At 36.0% G+C, this 22,572-nt stretch overlaps 2 protein-coding genes across 3 annotated transcripts; one reads left to right on the top strand and one right to left on the bottom strand.

Annotated features, from left to right (window-relative positions):
- Window positions 1-172: 172 nt before the first annotated feature.
- Window positions 173-7,290, top strand: rgs7bpa (regulator of G protein signaling 7 binding protein a). Of its 2 annotated transcripts, none has more exons than XM_056237544.1 (6): window positions 173-796; window positions 2,377-2,543; window positions 4,449-4,579; window positions 4,894-5,038; window positions 5,337-5,407; window positions 6,317-7,290. In XM_056237544.1, exons 1-6 carry the CDS (start codon window positions 656-658, stop codon window positions 6,406-6,408), a joined length of 747 nt encoding a protein of 248 aa, XP_056093519.1. In that variant the 5' UTR covers window positions 173-655; the 3' UTR covers window positions 6,409-7,290. The 2 variants fall into 2 exon arrangements, with proteins under 2 accessions (XP_056093519.1, XP_056093520.1); XM_056237545.1 differs by having other exon boundaries at window positions 178-570.
- Window positions 7,291-8,087: 797 nt separating this feature from the next.
- Window positions 8,088-19,672, bottom strand: c7a (complement component 7a). Its single transcript, XM_056237523.1, has 15 exons — window positions 19,357-19,672; window positions 19,132-19,267; window positions 18,872-19,010; window positions 18,568-18,711; window positions 15,421-15,664; window positions 15,202-15,318; window positions 14,914-15,080; window positions 14,494-14,722; window positions 11,702-11,873; window positions 11,494-11,581; window positions 11,262-11,394; window positions 10,316-10,504; window positions 10,073-10,163; window positions 9,737-9,921; window positions 8,088-8,496 (listed from the first exon to the last, which is right to left on the bottom strand). The coding sequence occupies exons 1-15, from the start codon at window positions 19,610-19,612 to the stop codon at window positions 8,315-8,317; spliced, it is 2,472 nt and encodes an 823-aa protein (XP_056093498.1). The 5' UTR covers window positions 19,613-19,672; the 3' UTR covers window positions 8,088-8,314.
- Between the last annotated feature and the right edge of the window lie 2,900 nt (window positions 19,673-22,572).

Raw genomic sequence — 22,572 nt, 5'->3', positions numbered from 1 at the left:
TTAAGATTTATTACAATTAACAGTAGCCTATGATTCAACCACTAATAGAACATTTCCTAATAACCAACCGTAAGTAGACACTTTACTTGTAGGGCCTATCATATGAATGTTTAATAAGACTCATTTGAGATGGGTGAATCTGAGTTGGTGAGTTGGTGAATCTGTTGCATTAGTATTCTCATCCTATGAGAGTGCAGTGTGTTCAACCACGTCATGCCTCAAGCAACTGCACCTATCAAGGTTAGAATAGCGCTCTTAGATCACCTTCTGCTACCTACTCTCAATAAACGGCATATAGAGTGTATCATTTCAACTTGCGGCACATTTTAGTCTATCTCAAGTAGCGAGTATTGTCGCGGGGAGGTGTATTTCTTCGTTGAAGGGCTATACGGGGCATCAAGACATGTTTGCATCTGGTTCTTTGTTATCGCATTTCTCTCTGCTGAAGAAGAAGAAACCCTGCAAGGACACTTCAGCTCTCTGCAGGAGTGAATGAAGGTGACTCGGCTTCTGCATCGTGGCGATGCGGAGAGAATCCAGGAGCAAGACACGGGCAGATCGATCAATTGAGTAAGACATTTTTTCCAAACGAGTGGCAGTATATAGATCAATCAGCGTTTTATATCAGGGCAGTTTCTTCACTTGATGTGTATGCATGAGTTCTGCACCGAATGGGCGCAAAAACCGCCCCAGAACTGCCGGGACCATTTTCCAGATCGGCAGTAAGCCCCCGTCCAGAGAGCCGGAGCGCCGGGAGAGCAGCGAAGCTCAGCGTGCCGTAGCGGACTGCAGAATGGTGCGTATGCCTGCGTCATGACCCACAGCATTATTCCGCTATGATTCCTGCTGATTGTTCAACCACCATTTCAAATTTACGCAGGGTTCTGCAGAAGTACCAACATCCTAAATGTATAATGCGACACTATAGGGACGTGAAATAAAAAAATAATGCTTTGAGGTTTGACTTGTCATATGGTGCGGCGGTAGTTCCAGCTTCCTTTTTCTAACTGATTTTCAAGAAACAACGTTTCATTTGACAGATTATGGCGTGGAGTGAGCGATACTCTATTTTGGGCTAAAACTGCAGCACATTTGTAAAGCTCGTGTGTTGTGTTTGAGGAATCGTTGCCCCGTTAACAGGCAGAAAGCTTGTGGCAAGCCGTTTTAACATTGACAATGCAGTTGCCTTGAATTTTTGACATTGAATTCTATGTCGATCTGTGGTGCAGATATCAACTGTTCGCTTATGACTAACATGTCTTCCAATTGTTTATTAAGTGCTGGCATTATTTTAAATTGGCTAACTATTCTGTATAGTTAGGCTACTAATTGCCTTGTTGGAAGTGAATAATTGACATCTGAGCAAAAATATGCAAAATGCTTCCAAGAACAATGTAAGTTACTTGTCACTTTTACTAGTAGTGAGCAAAGACTATATAGAAAGAAAACTATGTACTCATATGAATGAGAGAAAGTGCTTGCAATATGGCGGAATAAGTCCTGCCTTCTAAATAAAATAGGCTGGGCCAGTCTGAAATATAAGCTTTTTTAATGCTATTTGAGCATAAGAAACAACATTTATGGGATAGTTTGTGTCAGATTTCACTGGCGATTTCAAATATGCAATTTACTCATAAGCTTGTTGAACAGCTTTGGAGAATTTGATGTTTCCCCATTCAAAGAGTTAGGTGCTCTACTTGCATGATTGAAATAGCTGCCCAAGAGGCGTTTCAAAGATGGCCGCCGAGTGAAATTACTTGCCTTAAAGGGACATTAGTCGTGAGTGAATGAGTGCTAGTTACTAATTGAATAGATACTAGTCAATATTTGAATAAGTAGCCTACTAATATTAAATGAATAATCACTAGTGAAATTAAATAAACATAGTGGTCATTATGGGATTACTTACAAGCAGTGCTCGAAGTGGGCTGGTACACACTTCTATATTTTAATCTGTAACATACCCTCACTTTTTCTCTGACCGCCCCGCCCTCAGAGGGCGATTTCATCCGAGATTGAGGAATGTAAGAGCACTGATTACAAGTAATTAAAAAAATAAGCATTAGTTACATAAAAAGATACTAGTTAAAGGCATAAATGTTAAAACTGCTTGCCATTGAACGCTTATCCTTTCTACCAAATATTGATAAAAATGGCATGAGCATCTGTTGCCTGAGGTGCTACTTTCCAACAAATTGCCTGTTTTTGTGACATTCTCTGTTCAAAATAAAAAAGTCTTGACAAGTTGGATACATGTCATTTCGTCAATGTTTAGTCATTTTATTTATCTGCTTCATACATTTTCAAGGTTAAAATGGTTTTGTGAGCCCTATATTTTCTCAGTTTGTTTGCTTTTGTTTTTCTCTCTTCCATCAGGTTGTCCAGGAGTTCAATACACTTGTGGCCCTCTATAGGGAGTTGGTTATCTCTATTGGAGAGATTTCCACTGATTGTCCCTCTCTTCGTGCGGAAATGCACAAGACACGCACAAAAGGCTGTGAGATGGCACGGACCGCACATCAAAACCTTTCTGCAATATCAGGGTAAAACATATTTATGTACAATGTCATATTTTTTAATATATTTATACATTACATGTTAACATATTGCATTTTAATGTGAGAGGGCCAATGAGACATTTAGCTAAACTTTAGGTGCTTTAGTTTTGTCTGAAATTAATATTTTGTTTTTGATTTACACTTTTTCTTCCTTTTTTTTATCAAACAGTAATTGGCATGCAGTACCCATGCGGACCCCCTAGGTGTCATGGACCCCCTTTTGAAAACCTCTAGTCATTATTAACTCACACTTACATCTTATAAGCACGTGAGCTATTATAAAATCGTATCATATAAAATTATATTGTAGCTTGTTATTAATTATAAGTCTGAGCACTTTGCACAGCACCATTTAGTTAATAAATATCAGCTAGTTCTGCTGGCTCATCATGCAATATGTTTGGAGAGCAGGATAAATGATGATTAAGTTGGAAATGTTGCTTTCAACTGTGCTTCTATCATAAATCACAGGCCCGTAACATGGTTTTATATTAACACATTTATATTTAACACAATAAATTGACACTACTGCTCTTGATTAGTCAACACATATCCATATTAAGTTGTTTTTTTTGACAGCCTCCAAAAATGCTCTTTACTAGAAAACATTTGATGTCATATATGTCAATTAAAGTAAGCAAATCTGAATGTAGTGTCAATTTTAGTCTCTTTAGTGCTGTAATAATGTACCAGAGGTAATGGCAGTGGATTTATTTTCATCATGGATCATGATATCTTGCTCTTTGAATGAACATGGAGAGAAATTCCCTCTACACATAATTTTACTACTTTTATAGAAACAATTTTGGTATTTAAATAGATTTAGTACTGTAGTGTGTTACAGTCAATATGACAATTTACCACAGAGAGGAGGGAACAAAGAGCAAACGGTTTGCCTAATGGACACGTGACATGATTTATCTTACATGAGTTTGGTGCATCTCTCTGTTCCAGGTAATCCAAGAACAGGAAAATAAAGTATCCACCATGTTACAGCATTCCACATGGGAATTACAGAGCAGAAATTACAGGCGTAGGATTCTGAGAAATGTGATTTTCTGAGAATTGTCACTGGCCACTGAGCTAATGTGTTTAGAGCTCGAGATTGTTTGAACTTCCTTGTAAACATGCTGCTCGGCAATAATCAAGATCCCAGCAAAATCATTGGATGTTTGAATATTTCTGTTTTTAATGGGCTTGTTATTTGGGCATTAAGTTTCATAAAGACAGTGTCATTTTAATTAGATCCATGGCACGACAAATTCATTTAAACTGTAGCAAAATTGGTGTTAGTGCTGGTAAGTTTGATTCAATTCTGTGAATCAGTTCCGTTTCAATTTCGATGAATCAATTCAAAATTCAATTTGCATTCGATTTGCCTCATCAGTGAGAAATTTTTACAGTAGTCTCCGGGTTCACATTTAAAAAATATTTTTGTATTGTTATATCGGTGCATATAAATGAAAACGATTAAATATAAATGTTCCTTGTGTTAATTTAGTGTTAAAGACATGCCATGATTATTTTTACTGTATTTTACCTACTGTACATTAAAGATTTAGAATCTACTTGGCAACAATGGCTGTTTAGTTCAAATGATGGTCTTTCAGATGTTTTAAGCAGTTTTAGTGTAAATGATTAATACCAACATATTTAATATCGCCGAAAAACTGAAAAATTAGCTATATAGCCCAGAACTGACATCATATGTGTCTGAGACTCATGATTTCTGTCAGTGGTCACTTGTTGTGGACGGTGAGGCGTATGAATGCAAGGATACTGTATGTAACTTGTAAGAAATTAAACATGTTGAAAAGTGCAGGGGGGGGGGGGGGGGGGAACTCTACAGAATCCAGATCTGAGATGCATTAGTGATGCTTTTTTTCACAGCCCAGAAGATGGAGAAATACATCCGGAGATCTGCCGCCTCTTCATCCAGCTGCAGTGCTGTCTGGAAATGTACCTGACGGAGATGCTGAAGTCTGTATGTCTGCTGGGATCCCTGCAGCTCCACAGAAAAGGTAATGCTGTGAGGTCGCCCCTAGGCTCTCAGCAGGAAACATCCACACCAGTCACAGGAAATTGACGTTGATGGAGCCTGGCTTGTCAAACTAAAGAACCTTCTAGTGGCTTAATGTTTGCAGGAGTTGATACTGCTAGTTTCTGTGATTTCTATCTGATTTGAGCTTATAGGAAACTATGAAAATATGGATGTTCTGGGAGCAGGTTGACTGTTGCCAAGGGGTCAAATTTTGACATGACATGATATTTTGACCATTTCTATTTCTCTACTACAGTCTGCCAGACCAGTGATGTCTTACTGTATGTGTTCCAGGGAAACATTATGCAGGAGGTACTAAGGTAGACGGTAAGAAAGAGGACAGCTCTGACATTCCAATCTTGGAAGACACGTCCTCCACTCCAGCGGACTGTTCGCAGACATACGTCCTGGTGGCCACAGACATTGAGAACATTGAGAGGTGAATAGTCTGAGCTGCTTCACTGAAGGGCCGCTTCACACAGAAGGCGTTTTTCCATTCCACTGTGCTACTTTTTTCCCAATGTAAACACGTCTTTAACGGTTGTGCTCACATCTCACATCTTTTGCAAGACTTTTTCTCAAGTTAAAATAAGTTCCATCTTTTTGCTCCACTGACCTGCGGCCTTTTTAACCACAAAAACGTGTTCTGTGTGAATGGCCCCTGACAGGATCTTTATCTCTCAGTTTTCTTCACCAATAACTGATATTGAATCTGAAATGGTTCCTCAATGTTCTAGGGACATGACAGAAATGAAAAATCTGCTAAGCAAACTCAGGGAGACAATGCCTTTACCACTGAAGAACCAAGGTAACATCTCAACACTTTCTCAGTGTCGGCTTTCGGATTATTTTGGATAATATTGCTGATAAATTCATTACAAACTTGGCCATCAAGCAACATCTTTCATCAAAATCTTTCAACAATAGCAAAGTCTCAAATTGTTTATCTATACTACTGTTTTTTTGTTGTTGTTTTGAAAGAAAAAGAGCCTTTTGCTCACAAAGGTTGCATTTATTTAATAAAAAGAAAAAATCGTAATGTATTTCAAATGAAATTTATTCCTGTGATGGCAAAGCTGAACTTTCAGCATCATTACTCCAGTCTTCAGTGTCACATGATCCTTCAGAAATCCTTCTAATATGCCGATTTGGTGCTAAAGAATTTTAGAAACATTTATTGTTAAGAAACATTTATTGTTAATAATATATTGTTTTTTTCAAACCGTGATACAGTACATTTAATTCAGGATTCTTTGATGAATAGAACAATGTTTACTTAATATAACCTTTTGTAACATTATAAATGTATTTACTATGACTTTTAATTTTGTTAAGCATACTAGCTGAATAAAATAATGAATTTATAAAAATAAAAAAAAATAAAACACTGACCCCAATCTTTTGAACGGTAATTTATTTTAGAAGATTTGCATAGCTATCTTTACTAAGGATAACCTTACTTAATAGGATTATTTGCCAGAAAATAATAATTATTGTGATGATACAGTGGTTTCCACAAAAAGCACAATATTTCCATTTTGTGCACATTTACAATTTATTTTTTGCAATATTCTGATTTTATTCCAAAATTAAATGTGCATCCTAGATAGAATTTTTTTTTGACACTTTTGGTCAACTTTAACATGTGGAATTATAAATAATGTTTGGTTAAATGAATGTAAAACGGCTCTATCTGTCTGTTCTTGTATTGATACAGATGACAGCAGTTTGTTGAATCTGACGCCATACCCGTTGGTCCGGCAGAGAAAGCGGCGTTTCTTTGGCCTCTGTTGTCTGGTGTCCAGCTAAAAGCTCTCTCCCAGAATCCAGTCACAAATGACTGCGTTTCCTCACAATGTGTGACACTCACCAATCAACAGTACTACTGCCATTTCTCAAACCAGTGCTTTCTTTTGGTGAGTTCTGTCCGATTTCCTACTGCTATGAGAATAAATAGTAATATCTGTGTAACATCAGTAGTCATACACACACTATATAATATTTGATCAGTACAACATATTTTCATTATTAAATGAATGTTTGTCTACATTATGCTTAGTAAAGAAAATGGTTTGTAATATGACTACAGCTATGTTTATCCATACGATTCATATGCTGTGCTTTTTATCAAGGCAGGTGTTGTAATGAGGCGTTCAAGAGTGCTAATTAGAGCAAAGGTTATGATGTTTAACATTTACGATGCTTTTTTTTTTTTAATACTGCACAACATGAGTGAATGTGGTATCTGTTGTTTCTTTCAATCTGCTTCTTTTTTTTTTTTTGCTGTTACAATATTTTTACTACAGTATTATTTAGTCTTCCATAAACCGAAATCCTGTAACTTTTTTCTTTTTGTTTCAGCCTTTAGGAGTATAAAATACCTGAAGAAGCCTTTGTAAATAAAGAATATATCTATAAATGGACATTTTAGAGATGTACATATACAATGTAAACCTAGCGCTCTGAATTATTTTTCAAAACTGTGATTCCTTTAAAGAGATTGTCAGTAAAGGATGGCATGTCTGTCCATCTGGTGTGATATAAGTCCAGATTGGAGGGGCTCAGCATGGGTCTTGCTTATTAATAACAGTTCTAAATGTGTCAGGCATGGTGAAGATACTGTAGTGTTTATGAAAAGGCACAGTGTCGTTTTACATTGGTAATAAACCTTTTTTTAATGATTTAACAAAACTGGAACTTTGTGTCTCATATTAAAAATGATATTTTATTCAACATATAATATACCATGATGAGTTAAGAAAAGATTCCGAAATCAAATCAGTGGAATAATAAAAGTCATTATGAATGACTTTCAGAGAAACTGTTTGAAAAAAAATGTATTTAGATAAAAACCACCACATAGCCATGCTGTTATCCACGATTCTCCGAACAATCTTGTGACACAGGCTCTTATTTCAACGCACAAACAATTTCTCTCATTAAAATATAACTTTTGTATCACAGTCAGTTAGAGGTAATTTGATTTGTTTGCACATTAATATGGAGGCTGTGAAATTCACACCTGGCAGCAGTGCCTACCCTTTTACTTTCTCAGAGCAGTAATGGAGGATGCAAAACAACAACAACAAAAAAACTTTACAAGAATAGACATGGTTTTCAGGTTAATTATTTGGCTGCAATGCCTTCGCTGGACAAGCTGTTGGCGGGAATCTGGGTTGTCAGGTGTTTGGCAAGACGTCTGGATCTGGCTGAATAGGACGCTGTTCTGAGCCCAGTAGAAGTCCAGAACAGTCGGTTTAAATTGTGCAGTAATGCTTTTTTGGTAACACTTTATAATAAGGTTAATTAGTTAACATTAGTTTAGCTTATTTTTTGTCTGAAACTGATAAAAAAAAAAGACCTTAAAGTCTTGGTAAGATGCCCATCTTTAAAAAGTGAAAGCTTCAAAATCAAAATGAGAGGTTAGCCTTAAAGCTAACACTCATAGACTATCTAAAAATACGAAAAATCGTATTGTTTTTTTGTCGACAGAACCAGTAAGATGCTAACTTACAGTCTGGCCTACAAAAACACATCACTGCTGTGCTCTATTCTTTTGTCCAGCCCAAACTTCCTGTTTTAATGGAAAAATATGTCAACACAAGAAAAAAAACTGCACTTGTCAAGCCTTTTCTTTTAAGAAAGAATGCAGGAATCCTTCTCAGAGTACAGTATATATGGTTACACTATATAATTAGTTAGTGAGCCTCTAAGTTTATGACTGACAAGGTTGAATGCTGACAATGTGGACAGCCTCTCCTCTGCATTTCCTCACGCCCGCTTCACATTCTGTCACTGTCACTGCAGACGCTCCATCCTGCTGCACACACACATGGATCCAGGCGTCCAGGGATGAACATTCCTCACTTGTCTTGCAACGGCAGCTGTTCGTTTGCTCTACAACGACATGATTGTTACAACATTTTAGTCTTTAAAATAGCACTTTCCTGACTAGGTTCAAAAAGATATTAGCAAGAGTTTACATTTTCAAGCCATGGTTTCCCTCAGGAATTTTCAAATGTTTTTTTTTTTTTGAAAGGCAGTTTTCAATTTTTGTGGCTAGCATTACTTAAAGTGACTTTCATAATTGTTTTACAGCATAAATTACACTGTCAACTCAAAACATGAATTTTGAAAGCATTGTGCATGTTTTAAAAACGTACGATGCTATAGATTCATGTTTGGGTTTATGAGAGTGTGTAATTTATGTTGTAAAACTAAACTTGGAAGTTTTGTCATAAGTCAGGTCGTGTTAACCACAGACTTTATTTTACCCATAAAAAAAAAAACACTACCGATTTTTCCATTTTTGAAAGAAGTCTCTAATGCTCACCAAGGCCGCATTTATTTGATGCAGTAAACAAAGTAAAAAAAAAAAAATTATACAATTACAACTGTTTTTTATTTTAAAATATTTTAAAATGTAATTTATTCCTGTGATGGTAAAGCTGAATTTTCAGCATCATTGCTCCAGTCTTCAGTGTCACATGATCCTTCAGAAATAATTTTATTATGCTGATTTGCTGCTCAGGAAACATTTATTATTATCATCAATGTTGAAATGTTGTTTTTGAGGCTAAATATTCTTATTGAAACTGATACACTACTATTTAAAAGTTAGGGGGAAATTCGATAAAAAAAAGAAAAGAAATTAATATTCACCATTATTCAGCAAAGATGCATTCAATTGATCAAAAGTGACAGTAAATATTTATATATTTCAAATAAATGCTGCTCTTTAGAACTTTCTATTCATCAAAGAATCCTAAATAGAATGTATCATGATTTGACCAAAAATATTACCCAGCAGAAACTGCTTTAAACATTAATGATAATAATAAGAACCATTGTTAATAAATGAGCACCAAAAATAACTGATAATAACTGAGCACCAAACCAGCATTTTGATTTCTGAAGGATGATGTGACTGAAGACTGCAGTCATGCTGCTGACAATTTATTACAGGAATAAATAACATTTGAAAATATATTAAAATAGAGATATTTATATCAGTGCCAGTGTAACCTGACACTCCGATTTCTGTCTGCAATGGTGTAAGAAAGACACAATGTCATATTTACTAAAATTCAGATATGATGTGCACCATTATTTGATCTTGCATTGTACAACCCCTCACCATCACAACTCTCCCAGATGGTGCAGTGTGGACAAGCAGTGGAGGAGCGTTGTATCCACTGGCAGGCACTGTCTTCAGCAAGGGTGTACAGGTGTCCCAGACAGCGCATAGCCTGTACTTTACACAGACTCAGTCTCTGCGACCGACCGCGCTTCACATCAGTGGCACATACCTCCAAGGAAGCCCTGCAAAAACACAACCATTGTGAAAATTAGAACTGAAACACAACTGAAAATTTGGATGGTTGTGTAGAAATGCCTTTCTGACATTTGCATGTGTTTTATTGCTATGTGGCAATTGTGTTGTGTAATGCTAATGGATTGTCTGGGAACATACTTGCACTCGTGGGGTACTTTACAGACACATTTATCCTTTGCCAGGTTCTCCCACGGCTGGCATTGCACTGACACAGTGGTCGAATTAAAAACTAGTGAAAAAACATCACATACTTTTACTCAAATTTTCAATACATTTCAATTAATCAAATGATATCCTTGTAAGAGTTGTCCCTTCCCATTACAGCTACAGTAAGTAATGTGTTCATTCACATTTTCTTCACTCTGAATTACTGTACAAGACCTGTGAGACAGCTGGTTTCTTTTGGCTGTGGTGACCAGGAGAGGCCAGCGTTGCACTGGATCTCAGCCGGACCCTCTTTGACTTTGCCTTCAGGACAGGAAAGCGAGAGCGCTTCACCGATGTTATAGGCAAGCTTCCATGGGCTTCCGGTGACATCTGGAGGAAGCTGAGGTCGATCACACAGTGTTTCTGCAGACAGCATGGCATCGTTTATTATAAAACATATGCACGGTTTCTTTCTCATATCTTTGAAATGTAAAATATTAAAATGTAAATAAAATTAATTGATAAAATAATAACATTTCATTAAATAATTATAAATAACAATTGCATAATATAAAAATATAGTTACGTATATATTAAGTATTTATATCATATAGTATTAATGAAACATAGTTCCCTTTCAGTCGGTCAGTCTGATGTACGTCTCCTAAATTCTCTAAAATGTAGGCTATAAAAAAAACTTCTTATAGTTCTTATATTTTATATTTATATTATTTAATATTTACATGAAACACAAATAGTCTCATATAAGCTCCTCAATAATGAATGAATCATTAAGTATTTATGAAACATGGTTGTTCTAAAATGTATGCATATTGTCAATAATAATTATATACAATACATCACATCAAAATTATCGTTATTTTAAGAAATTATATCATCTAGTATTTATGAAACATGGTTTCCCGTTCTCTAAAATGTATATTTAAAATCATTAAAACAATAATAATTATTATATACATTATATAAAATACAGCTTTCAAAACTATAGATATCATATTATGCATTTACAGTATATCATTTCACTTTTATCTAAAATATATAAATAATGACAAAGTACATCAGCAATGCTAAACACACCATCAAAATAAAACTGAAAAGTACACTGAAAATGAATACTAACATCAGCATTCAACAGCTCCAAAAAGTCATATACACTCACTCTTGCACTCTATTTGATATCGTAACCAGTCTAGGTTTTCTTGGCATTCTGCTATAGGATCTCCAATCAAATGATAACCTTCAATACATGCATACTCAATCTTACTGCCCACTGGATATGCATCTTTGGGGTACTGCAATTGGCAGAAGAGAACAACATTATAACACATCACAAAAACATATTCAATCACAGTTGAGTGGAGAATACAGGTATTTCATATAATCATTATTACCAAAACAAACCCATTAGCAAGGAAGGGTGGTGTTTTACAACTTTCCCTGGGTGTGACTGAATCATCGAAGCAGTGAGGCTCCATAGTACTGAAAATAGGTCAAAACCAATAAGTCAGGCTTCCACACAGTGGCAGTGTTGTTGCACAGCAGTTTCATTCTCTGGGTCTCCAGCAACTTTCAGAGAACCAGGCTAGTGCCCTTCCTCACCGTAGGTAATCTAATTCCTCCGCATCACCACAGGCTGTGGTCTCCACAGCATTCCCAATACAGTCCCTGCCGCCCGAAGGAGCCGGGCGACTGCAGGAACGGCTCCGGCTTTTCTGTCCTTCCCTGCAGGTGCTCCATGAAGACCAACAGGCCCAGTCTCCATGGATCACTCCTAAGATACAAAGATATTAACTGGACACTCAAAAATAAGTATAGTCAGTGACCCCAAAAAGTACTTACGCTACACTTTAAAAGGTAACAATTTATTTCCATGGTCCACTTCAGACATTCTATAATAGACTAACTATAAGTAAATGTGCAACTACATGTCAACCAGCCATTAGAGTATTATAGACTGTCTGCTCAGAGCCGGACAGTAACGGAGTACATTTACTTGAGTACAGTACTTAAGTACAATTTTGAGGGATCTGTACTTTACTCGAGTATCATTTTTGGGGAGTACTCATGACTTTACTCAAGTACATTTGAGAGGCAAATATTGTACTCTTTACTCCAATACATTTCTATCCATAACCGTGAGTACCCAAGTAAAAAAAAAAAAAGTAAAGAAAAATCTCGGAAACCCTAAATTTGTTGTTTCCCTCTCAAACGTGATTGGATTGTGCAGGCGCCACTGATTGGGACAGCCTATCAGCAATCACTTTCAGCTTTCCGCCAAAGTCAACTCCATGGTCAGATTTTATATTACACATTAATGTAAGCCAAGCATTTGGTTTGATGTTCTTGAGTATGTGGTGTGTTTAACACAGTCAGGTTCAAATGTGGCAGTGGCGTAGCCGCGAGGGATTTCTGATTTCTTAAAAAAAAAGCTTTAGGAGGCAAAATATATTTTTACTGATTATGTGAATTACACTGCGCAAACCAAAGTAGGCTACTACCCAGCGAATGAAGAAGGGTTGGCGCTCAGTCTCCACAGTACATAAAATATTAATTTTGTATTATTTTATTTTTCGGGTTTGCATTTATGAGGAAAAAACAATGTTATGGACGTGTTCTCCGCTACGGACGTGAGCGCTCTGAAAGCGGCATAAAAAATGCTTTAAAACTTTCACAGAGACATCAAACAGAAAACACAAAACCTTTCTTTAACCTGAATTTCGTTTTGCATTAATTGTATCTTAATTTGAATCAATGTTTCATCAAACAATTGCCTGGGTTTAACAAATAAGAAGTAAATAGCAGACGATAGATAAGAAACGGAGGCGCCGGCACGTGAACTGGATCTCGTCTCATAAATAAACCGAAACTCAGTGTATAAGGTAGCCTACTTGCCTCTCACAGACATGTCTACTTTTAAACAGAAAAATTAAAAACGAAAGAAAACAGACTACAGACTGCTCTCTGCTTAAGTAATCCGTATGAAATTTGCATTTCTCTCTGGCGCGTTCACTACTGAAGATCGCGAGTCAGCATCGTCAACTTCATCTAGCTGACACTGACAAAGAAAACACTTGTTTATTAACAAGTGTTTATTAATAAACAATTAAAATATCTCCTTGCTATATTTTACATATTCATAATCATTCCTTTTGCCAGTTCTTTGTGACAGCTTTTAGGTGCTTTATTGGCAGCGCCACCCTTACATGTGGTGTGTGTGTGTGTGTGTGTTGTCCCCGCATTTAAAGATGGGACCCCCAAAAAATTTAATTAAATTAAATAAAGCAACATGGTAAAAAGATGAAAATGACTTGATTTTACTTTCAATTCCTTTTACATTCTCCAAGGTATTAACTTTAACATTTTTCATAACTCCATGTAGGACGTTTCTGTGGATAAATGTAAGCACTGTGGCAGTAGATTAGTAATGCAATATTTAGAAAATCTACTCTTGTACTCTTGATACTCAAGTACTTTTAAAAACAAGTACTTTAGTACTTTTACTTAAGTAGACATCTGAACGTAGTACTTTTACTTGTACTTGAGTAAAATTTAGCAAAGGGTATCTGTACTTTTACTCAAGTAACAAAGCTCTGTACTCTGTCCGCCTCTATGTCTGCTTAATATCTGCTAACACTTTATTTTATTGGTCCCTCAACAGACATTCTACTGACTATAAGTAACTTTGTAGCTACGTAAATGTCAACTTTTAGTAACACGAACACTCTAATGAGAGTTAGTTGACATGTAGTTGCAAATGGACTTGTAGAATGTCTAAAGTGGACCATCCAAATAAAGGGTAAACTTTAAAAATTAAGCATGTTCTTTTTTACTGCACATACAACAACATCATGCACCCACTAAAAATCAGAAAAAGTGTGATAATAATAATACCAATTATTATTATTAAAATAAGGTACAATTTATAAATTAATAAAAAATAAATGTATAAAATATACATTTATTAAAATATATACAAAATAATCTAAGCTTTCTAAATATGACAACTCATGAAATTAATCACAATATTTATTTTATTCTAAAGCCATGTTTTTTCTCTCTTCATATACTCTAAAGGTGGGTAAAAAAATATACAGTAATTTAATGTAAAAAGGTCTTTATATATGAAAATATACCTCCCATTAGGGAAGTTGCAACACACACACATGGCAGCTCATAAATACTTAATTTTCTTGGCGAATTGGTGTCGAATTTGTATGATTTCGTACAATCTGCTTTAAGGGTGAATCTTTACGCTTACTTTTTCATCTTTTTGTATGACTCAAATTGTACAAATTCATACAAAATCACCAGCTCGCATGAGTTGGGGTCTGTTGCATCGAAAAGTTTGAAAACCGCTGATTTATATCATTTTTATGCAATAATTTCTGTACCTGGCTGTTCCTCTTCTGGAGTCCCTTGCTCACACGCCTGGCCTTTGGTGCCTGGTTTACACACACACTTACAGATATCATTGTCAAGCACACGCAGCCCGTTGTTCTGGCATTCTCTGCAGTGGCATGGGTGTTTCTCGATGAGGTAAGTCTCAATTGCACGCTTTAAGTGATGCTTTTTCACCCCTGCACACGAGACCTCTTTCACCAGCTCATGGAGAGGTCTGAGCTGAACAAATCAGAAATTCACACACATAAGAATGAATGTGCTCCTTTGCAAATAGGTCAGTTTATGGCAGGCTAACAAAGGCTCCAAGTTCAATAATGTTCTATGATTAACATAGCATACACACTCTATATTATGATAACAAACTCATTTGCATACAATAACCATATATTAACAATCGTTTCCAAACAAACCTTCGTTTTGATGACTTTTGGAAAGTTCTTTACTGAACCCGACCACTGCGAGAACATCCTGCCATTCTCCAGGGGTGTGTTTTTGTTTAACATTGACAATTGTGCAATATATCCAGGAGCTCCGCCAATAATATTTGTGGTCATATCATTTTTTGGTATGCTTGCATCTGTTTGGGAGACATTATGAAAACAGTATTATTGTACAGTACACTGGGTGTTTACAGAAACTAGTTTGAAAGTATCATTTAGTGCTTTTTTGCTTTTATTTATTTTTCCTAAATGACTTACAGACACGTTCGACATGGTGAGAAGTGTCTTCACTGCACTTTTCTGTAGTCCACCTGATGATAAACAGGATCGAATGGGACGTTTTGACACAATGTTTATAGTCTCTTTGCACAGTTCCTGTGTAAAAAAAGAAAACAACAGACAATCATTAGACAATGCAATGATCTTGAATGACGAATACTCTTCTCAAGTGAAATGAATATGCGACATATCACTTACGCAATTTCTGCATGTCATCTTGGCTGACCGCCATAAATAATCTAAACTGGCCCCCAAGAGTGCCTTCTGAAATATAGTGGGTTCCAAATCTCTCCAGCACTTTGTAGTAGGCAGCATAATCGTATGCGACGGGCAAGGAGCGCAGAGCTTTCCAAAACTCTTCTGAAAGTGGCAGATATTCTGGGGCCTGGTTCTGGAACTGGGCCACGTCCACATCACTCTTCATGATCAGCAGATTTTTGGACTGAAGTGTGAACAAAGTTTCATTTTTATTCAACAAATTCAGAGATTGTTAGGCTTAACCTTAAATGAATGTCTAAAACCCCAGGTTAACTGATAACACTTAATTTATATATATTAGGGCTGTCAAATGATTAATCGTGATTAATCACATCCAAAATAAAAGTTTTTTTTACATAATATATGTGGGTGCATTGTGTATAATTATTTTATATATATAAATACACACACATGCTTGTATATATTTAAGAAATATTTTCATGTATATACTGTATATAGATTTATATATAATTTATATTATATATAAATATAAATATTTTATATATAAATTATATTTTATTCTTAAATATACATGCATGTGTGTGTATTTATATATATACAAAATAATTATACACAGTGCACCCACATATATTATGTAAAAAAAGCTTTTATTTTGGATGTGATTAATCGTGATTAATCATTTGACAGCCCTAATATATATATATATATATATATATATATAATTTGTACAAAATTGATTAAACTGTTTTTAACATTTGCCTAGATTAATAAATGCAAGTATTGTTTAGTTTAAGATACCTGTCTGATAACTAATGTTAATTAATCTGACCTTATTGTTAAGAACTACCAAGCCACAAGGGTTAAGAAAGACTTTTGGGTAACACTTTACTTGAAAGGGTGTGGATAAGACTGACATGACACTTTCATAATCATGACATAACACATGTCATGAATATGAAGGAGGTTTTATGCATGTTTATGACAACTGTCATTAAGTGTCATTCGCTCAATTATGAAATTTTTAATGCAAATATGACATTGTTTGAGATGTCTTTGTTATGACAACTTGACATAAACTTATACATCATAACCTGTCAGTGTCTTGGTAATGACAATTTGACATTACCAAGACAACATAAATTGTCATAAATATGTCATAAACATGACAGCAGATTAATTATCAAACTTAAGAAACCACTTAGCTTTATGGGTTAACATTACATTAAACTGTCAGGTGGTTGGTTTTGACATTGGCTGATGAGGCCATTATTACTGTGTCATGAATATTTTTCTTGACCTCAACTACAGTAGTACAAATTTAATTTGTCATTAAAATGTTATAATGGCCTCATGACAGCCAGTGTCAAAACCAACCACCTGACAGTTTAATGTAATGTTAACCCATAAAGCTAAGTGGTTTCTTAAGTTTGATAATTAATCTGTTTTGTCATGTTTATGACATATTTATGACAATTTATGTTGTGTTAGTAATGTCAAGTTGTCATGACAAAGACACTGGCAGGTTATGATGTATTGGTTTATGTCAAGTTGTCATAACAAAGACATCTCAAACAATGCCATATTTGCATTAAAAATGTCATAATTGAGCAAATGACACTTAATGACAGTTGTCATAAACATGCATAAAACCTCCTTCATATTCATGACATGTGTCATGTCATGATTATGAAGGTGTCATGTCAGTCTTATGCACACCCCTTCAAGTAAAGTGTTACCGACTTTTGTTTTGAAAGGGGTTAACACTGTTTTTAAAGTCACAATGAAACAGAAGTAGTGACAGATCTTTTTTTCCAAATTTTACATACAAATTGTACATAAAAGTGTATCGGATTATCAAAAAAGAAACATGTTGAGCCAGGCCTTGGTTCTATGCATTGGTTGTTGATTGGATTTTGAGATGTGGGCGTTGCACTCAAGTGGAGGCAGATGAACGTGAGCTGGTAAGGAAGAGGTTTAAGCAGACTGAGGATGCATCTGAAATCGCATACTTATTAGTAGGCGAAAAACAATATGTGACAAAAGAAGTACAGTATGTCTGAATTCACAGTACTCATAAAAGATTACTCCGGTGAGATTCTGAAGTGTGCATACGATGGACCCTTTACTATCCCATGAGGCCATGGGAGAGGATTTATGAATGGCAGTGAAGCGACGTAACTGACGCTGGTAGGTCACATGATAATGATAATGTAGTACGTCCAGATTACATTCATACTACACACATTCATAACATACTTTTTTTCATGGTCGTGAAGTAATTACCTATTCAAAATAACTACCTACTCAAGAGAGTATGCAATCGGACGCAGCCTAAATGATTGGAGAAGTTCTGCATATCTCACCAAAGAGAATTCTGTCATTTCAATACAAGATTGAGTTATGATATTTTGATTAATCATTCAAAAACATTTTTAAAAAATGGAACATATAAACAGATAAATTGTTCACAATAAGATCTGAAACATGCATTTAGAAAACAGACTTTCCTTTTATGCTGACTTTAACCTTATCATAACTGATCATAACTTGATTATAACTTTTGCTGTGGAAAAGACATGTGAAGTGACATGGTGTTAGAATGTCACATGGATTTGTTTAGCAACAAGCAACCAATCCTAAACTGCCTCAGCGCTTACCTGTATTATTCATGAACTTCATACAGTCAAAGAAACGTTCACAGACGGTTTAGTTTGTAGCGTCTAATGGGAAAATGTAAAAAAATCTTGAACAGCGACGCAAGCACGTTAACTGGACTGATGAGACAACATTATGAGACAACATGTTTACTGGTGTGAGGGCGGGATAACCTGTCACTCACATGTAGTAAACCACAACAATCCAATCCAATACCTGATGAGCAAAACCAAGTCCCGCCCAACATTTTTTCTTGTTCAAGAAGCCGTTTCACTTGGATAAACGTGACAATAGGGAAGAAAACACTATTTCATAGTGACTTCTGTTTCATACTGACTTTAACATGTCACATGCTCATTGCTGTACTTCGGGCAAGGGTTATTTACTAAGGATAAAGTGCGAAATATGGAACACACCCAAATATTACGTTTACCCAGGGTTATATAGTGAATATGTTGTAGCATACAGTACCTGTGACTGAAACAGCTCATCATGAAAGACATAATCCTCATGCCCATAATCTGTGCCTGTTGTTTTTGCATGTTTTTCTCTGTGATCGAGGTAGTGCCAAGAACTGCTATAGGATTCATCTGTAAAATCACTTTTTGCTGTGACCTGGCAAAAACAAATGTAGAAACTGTGACAAAAGATTTGTCCTTTTTTTTGTTAGAGATCCCTAGATTTTTTTTTCTTGCATTGGTAACATTATGTTCTTCTTTTTGTATCTAATCAGTCATTTTTATGTTAGTATAGTAAATTGTGACATTTCTATTGCCTGGAAAGTGTATCTGAGGACACTTTGGGGAAGTCTATATAGGTCCATATGGTCTCCACTGAAGGTCTTTCTACACAGTCCTCCAAAGCTCTTAGTGTTGATAACTGTTCCTCTTGCCTCTCTCCTCACTGCATCAAACCTATAGTGCAAACACACACAATCATAGTGGCATTAGAGATTGGGGTGTGTGTCTGTGTTTATGTAAATGCATTGTTGTATTGGATATGGAATCAAGCAGATGACAAATATCATTACATTACCCTTGACCAGTGAGCTCTACGTTTGGTGGAGGTTTTTGCAGGTCACAGATCTCTTTACTGTCACATTTATGCTCATCTGAGCCATATTCACAGTCATGATCTCCATTGCATACCAGAGACTGGCTGATACATTTCCCTTAAGCGAAATAAGTAAAAAGAGATGTCTCAAATAACTTTGTAAAGACTTTTAAACAGGAAAAAGTGGAAATGTATCAAAATAATTACCGGACTGGCATCTGAACCGTTCTCCACAGCCCTCCTCTAGGGGACAGACCTTAGTCGATATACAGGATTGTGTGCGAGTTGAGCTCCCAGTGCAAGGCCGACCACCAAACTGAGAGTAGACTGCAATGGAGCGGATCTGTGTCTGTAATGTCCCCAGAAAGTGCCTCAGACATGTCAGTATAATAATAATAATAATATATCGAGGGAGAGAGTTCCATAGGTAAGGGGCCATATGGCTAAAAGTTCTAGCTCCCATGGTAGTTAAGCGTATATGTGGTGACACAAGAGAAAGTGAGAGTGAAGATCTTGAGAGCGTGTGAAGGGGTATAAATATAAAGACCAGAAAGGTAATGAGGAGCGAGATTATGAAGTACCTTGAATGTGAGAAGCAGAATTTTGAATTCAATGCTATACTTCACTGCAAGCCAGTGTAGTCGCTGCAGAATTCACGAGTTCACACTTACAAATAAGTCAGATAGAATAAATGGTATGTGTATTTGGCGTACTGTCCGAGGAGAGGGTTCAAAGCTCGGTATTTGGCCCGAACCCAGAGTACTCCCCCCATATTCCTGGCTGTGGTAGGAACAAGCTAAGAGTGAGGAGTCTGGGTGGTGGAGGGATGCTAAAAAACTGGTCAGAGTATTGTGCCTACAAAGTTTTATCACTATTGAGTTTTAAAAGGTTAGCTGAAAGCCAATCCTTAATTCCAACTAAACAGCTGGAGAAAGAAGGTGGAGGAAAAGATCCACAGGTTTTGAAGACAGTTAGAGCTGGGTGTCATCAGCGTAGCAGTGAAAATGGAGACCATATTTCCTGAAAATATGGCTGAGAGGGAGTAAATAGATAAAATAGAAAATAGTGAGACCAGAGAGATATGATATAAACCAAGACAGGGTTTATACAGATACTGCAACTGCATTTCAGCAAATGTATTCAGTGCACAAGACTGCATGCAGTTATTTAGTGTAAGATAACTGTACACTGTTACAATGACACATGTTAAAAAGGTCAAAAACATAAAACTCATCCCACCTGTGTTTTGGAGCAGCCATCGCAGGCTGACCAGCTTCCAGGGGACCAGGGTCCCCACTGGCAGTGCACAGGTTCAGACACAGACCTAATGGACCTCACTGACACTGCACTGATTTAGGAGCAAGCTCAATGTAAGTATGTCTTCAGAAACATCAAATATGGTATACCATGTACAGTGGCCACAAAAGTATTTGGATAATTTAACATTACATAACAAAATATCAAACCAAGTGGCATCTGCAAACAAATGACGCTGATGTATTTCTCAGGACTGACTTTTTAGCTGTAATACAATGACTTTTAAACTGGTCTCAAGTCAGTTTTCTTCAAAATCACAAGGGTGTATTACAGTAAACACATATGTAGTTCATTACGTTTACTATGTATGTCACAGCACATTCATAGTAAAATTCTAATTCACAAATTCATTTATAATAAAAAAATATATAGTTTTATCATGTAACAATTTTTAAACCGTGTGCTTGTAAAACTTTCTTTCAATTAAATCTTCAGTTTGACATTTTGTTATGTTGTTATATAATGCAATGAGATTTTTAAGTGTGTCTTCAGTGTCCAAAAACTTTTTGGGGCCTCTGTTTATGTACACTGTATGTGGCATACTAACATTAAATCTGTAATGCATTTACTTTTAAAAGAAAATTAAATATATTGAATAGACAAAATAAATATATACAAATGAATAAATAACAAATGGATAAACAATTTGCATGTATGCATGTTAGACACTTTTAATTCCAGCGATTTAGATATTTGTTGTAAGGGCAAACATGTTTTCAGTTACTTACTGTGCTGAAGACAACAGAGAGACAAGGAAGACCCCATGCAGGAACACACACTGAGAACAAAGTTAACTGAAGTTTTCCTCCTAATCATTTTGTGTCATACAGTTCAATAAAAATAAAAAATGCATTTGATAAGCCTGACAATTAAAGCTCATAATTTGAATCAGTATAAACTTAAAGCACCAAGTTTTAAAAATATGTTTTTAGTGGTCCACTAAAATGATGCAGGAATGTACCTGTTGAAAAATCAAGAGTGCTTACCTTCATTGTAATAATCTAAAGCAGCATGCGCATTTCTCTCCAAACTGTTTGTCTTTTCTGTGTGCAAGCAGCTTTTTAAGAAATAGTCCCAGTCCGTGTCTTATCTTGCTAAAACAAGCCATGAGCGGGAAATGGTCATTTCTCTGCCAATGAATGCTTGTAACAACACAATCCTCATTTCACTGGAATGTGAGCGAGCCCTAGGAGATAGAAAGAGCATATAAATCTCTCTAATGACTAGAGGATTTATGGCTTATGCTAGGAATTAAACGGTCAGTTATGGATGTCCATTTGAGTACATAGACAGATTAAATCATGTTCGCTCAGGTGGTTGTCACGCTTCTAATGAGAATCAAACATCTGCATTGGATTCTCTATGTCAAGGTATACACAATAAACACTTGATGGAGACAAAGCGCCATTTTACGCCCAATCCTGCTTCAAATGTGGAGTATTTAATACATACAGGAGCCTCTGTTGGATATTCAGATGTCTTAGCTACTGGAAAGGTCACTGTTTTTAAAAGTCAAATCTCCTGATGTATCTCCTATAAGAAAATGACAGTGCTTTCCCAGCACAGATGACTTTGTGAATAATAATGCCTTATATTGTCTCTGGGTCAGGAGTTAATCGGTATGCTTTTCCGTTTCTTAGACCTCAGGATCCACAGTTCCTCTGAGGATCTCATTTGCATAATTAAAAGGTAATTGAGTTTCTCAGTGAGCCCGTCATCAGCAAGCTGTTATTAGCAACATGTTCGGCGGGCAGGTAATGCATCATAAATTCATGTCAGATTCGTCCGGTCACGGAGTCCTTGTCACTGTTCACACACAGAAATATATGCAGTACATCCAACACTCATTACTGTCGTTCGGTGACATCTAAACTTAGAGACTAATGCATTTTTCTAATTTAATTTCCTTTAGATCGAAAGTTTAATAGAAAATTGTAACATTAAATATAACATGAATCAGAATGTCTTAGTACTTTAGTAGTGTCCCTCTTTTGCTTTAATGATGGCAACAAACCTGTAAAACCTGATGATCATGCTCTTTAGCATTTGAGACGATGCAAAGAGCATTTTGAGCTTGAATGGAAGAACATCTGATCTGACCGTCTG

The sequence above is a fragment of the Rhinichthys klamathensis genome, unplaced genomic scaffold, assembly GCF_029890125.1.
Source record: "Rhinichthys klamathensis goyatoka isolate OS25496 unplaced genomic scaffold, OSU_Roscu_1.1 h1tg000487l_1, whole genome shotgun sequence".
Lineage (NCBI taxonomy): Eukaryota > Metazoa > Chordata > Actinopteri > Cypriniformes > Leuciscidae > Rhinichthys > Rhinichthys klamathensis.
This window is presented reverse-complemented; position numbering and strand designations above follow the sequence as displayed.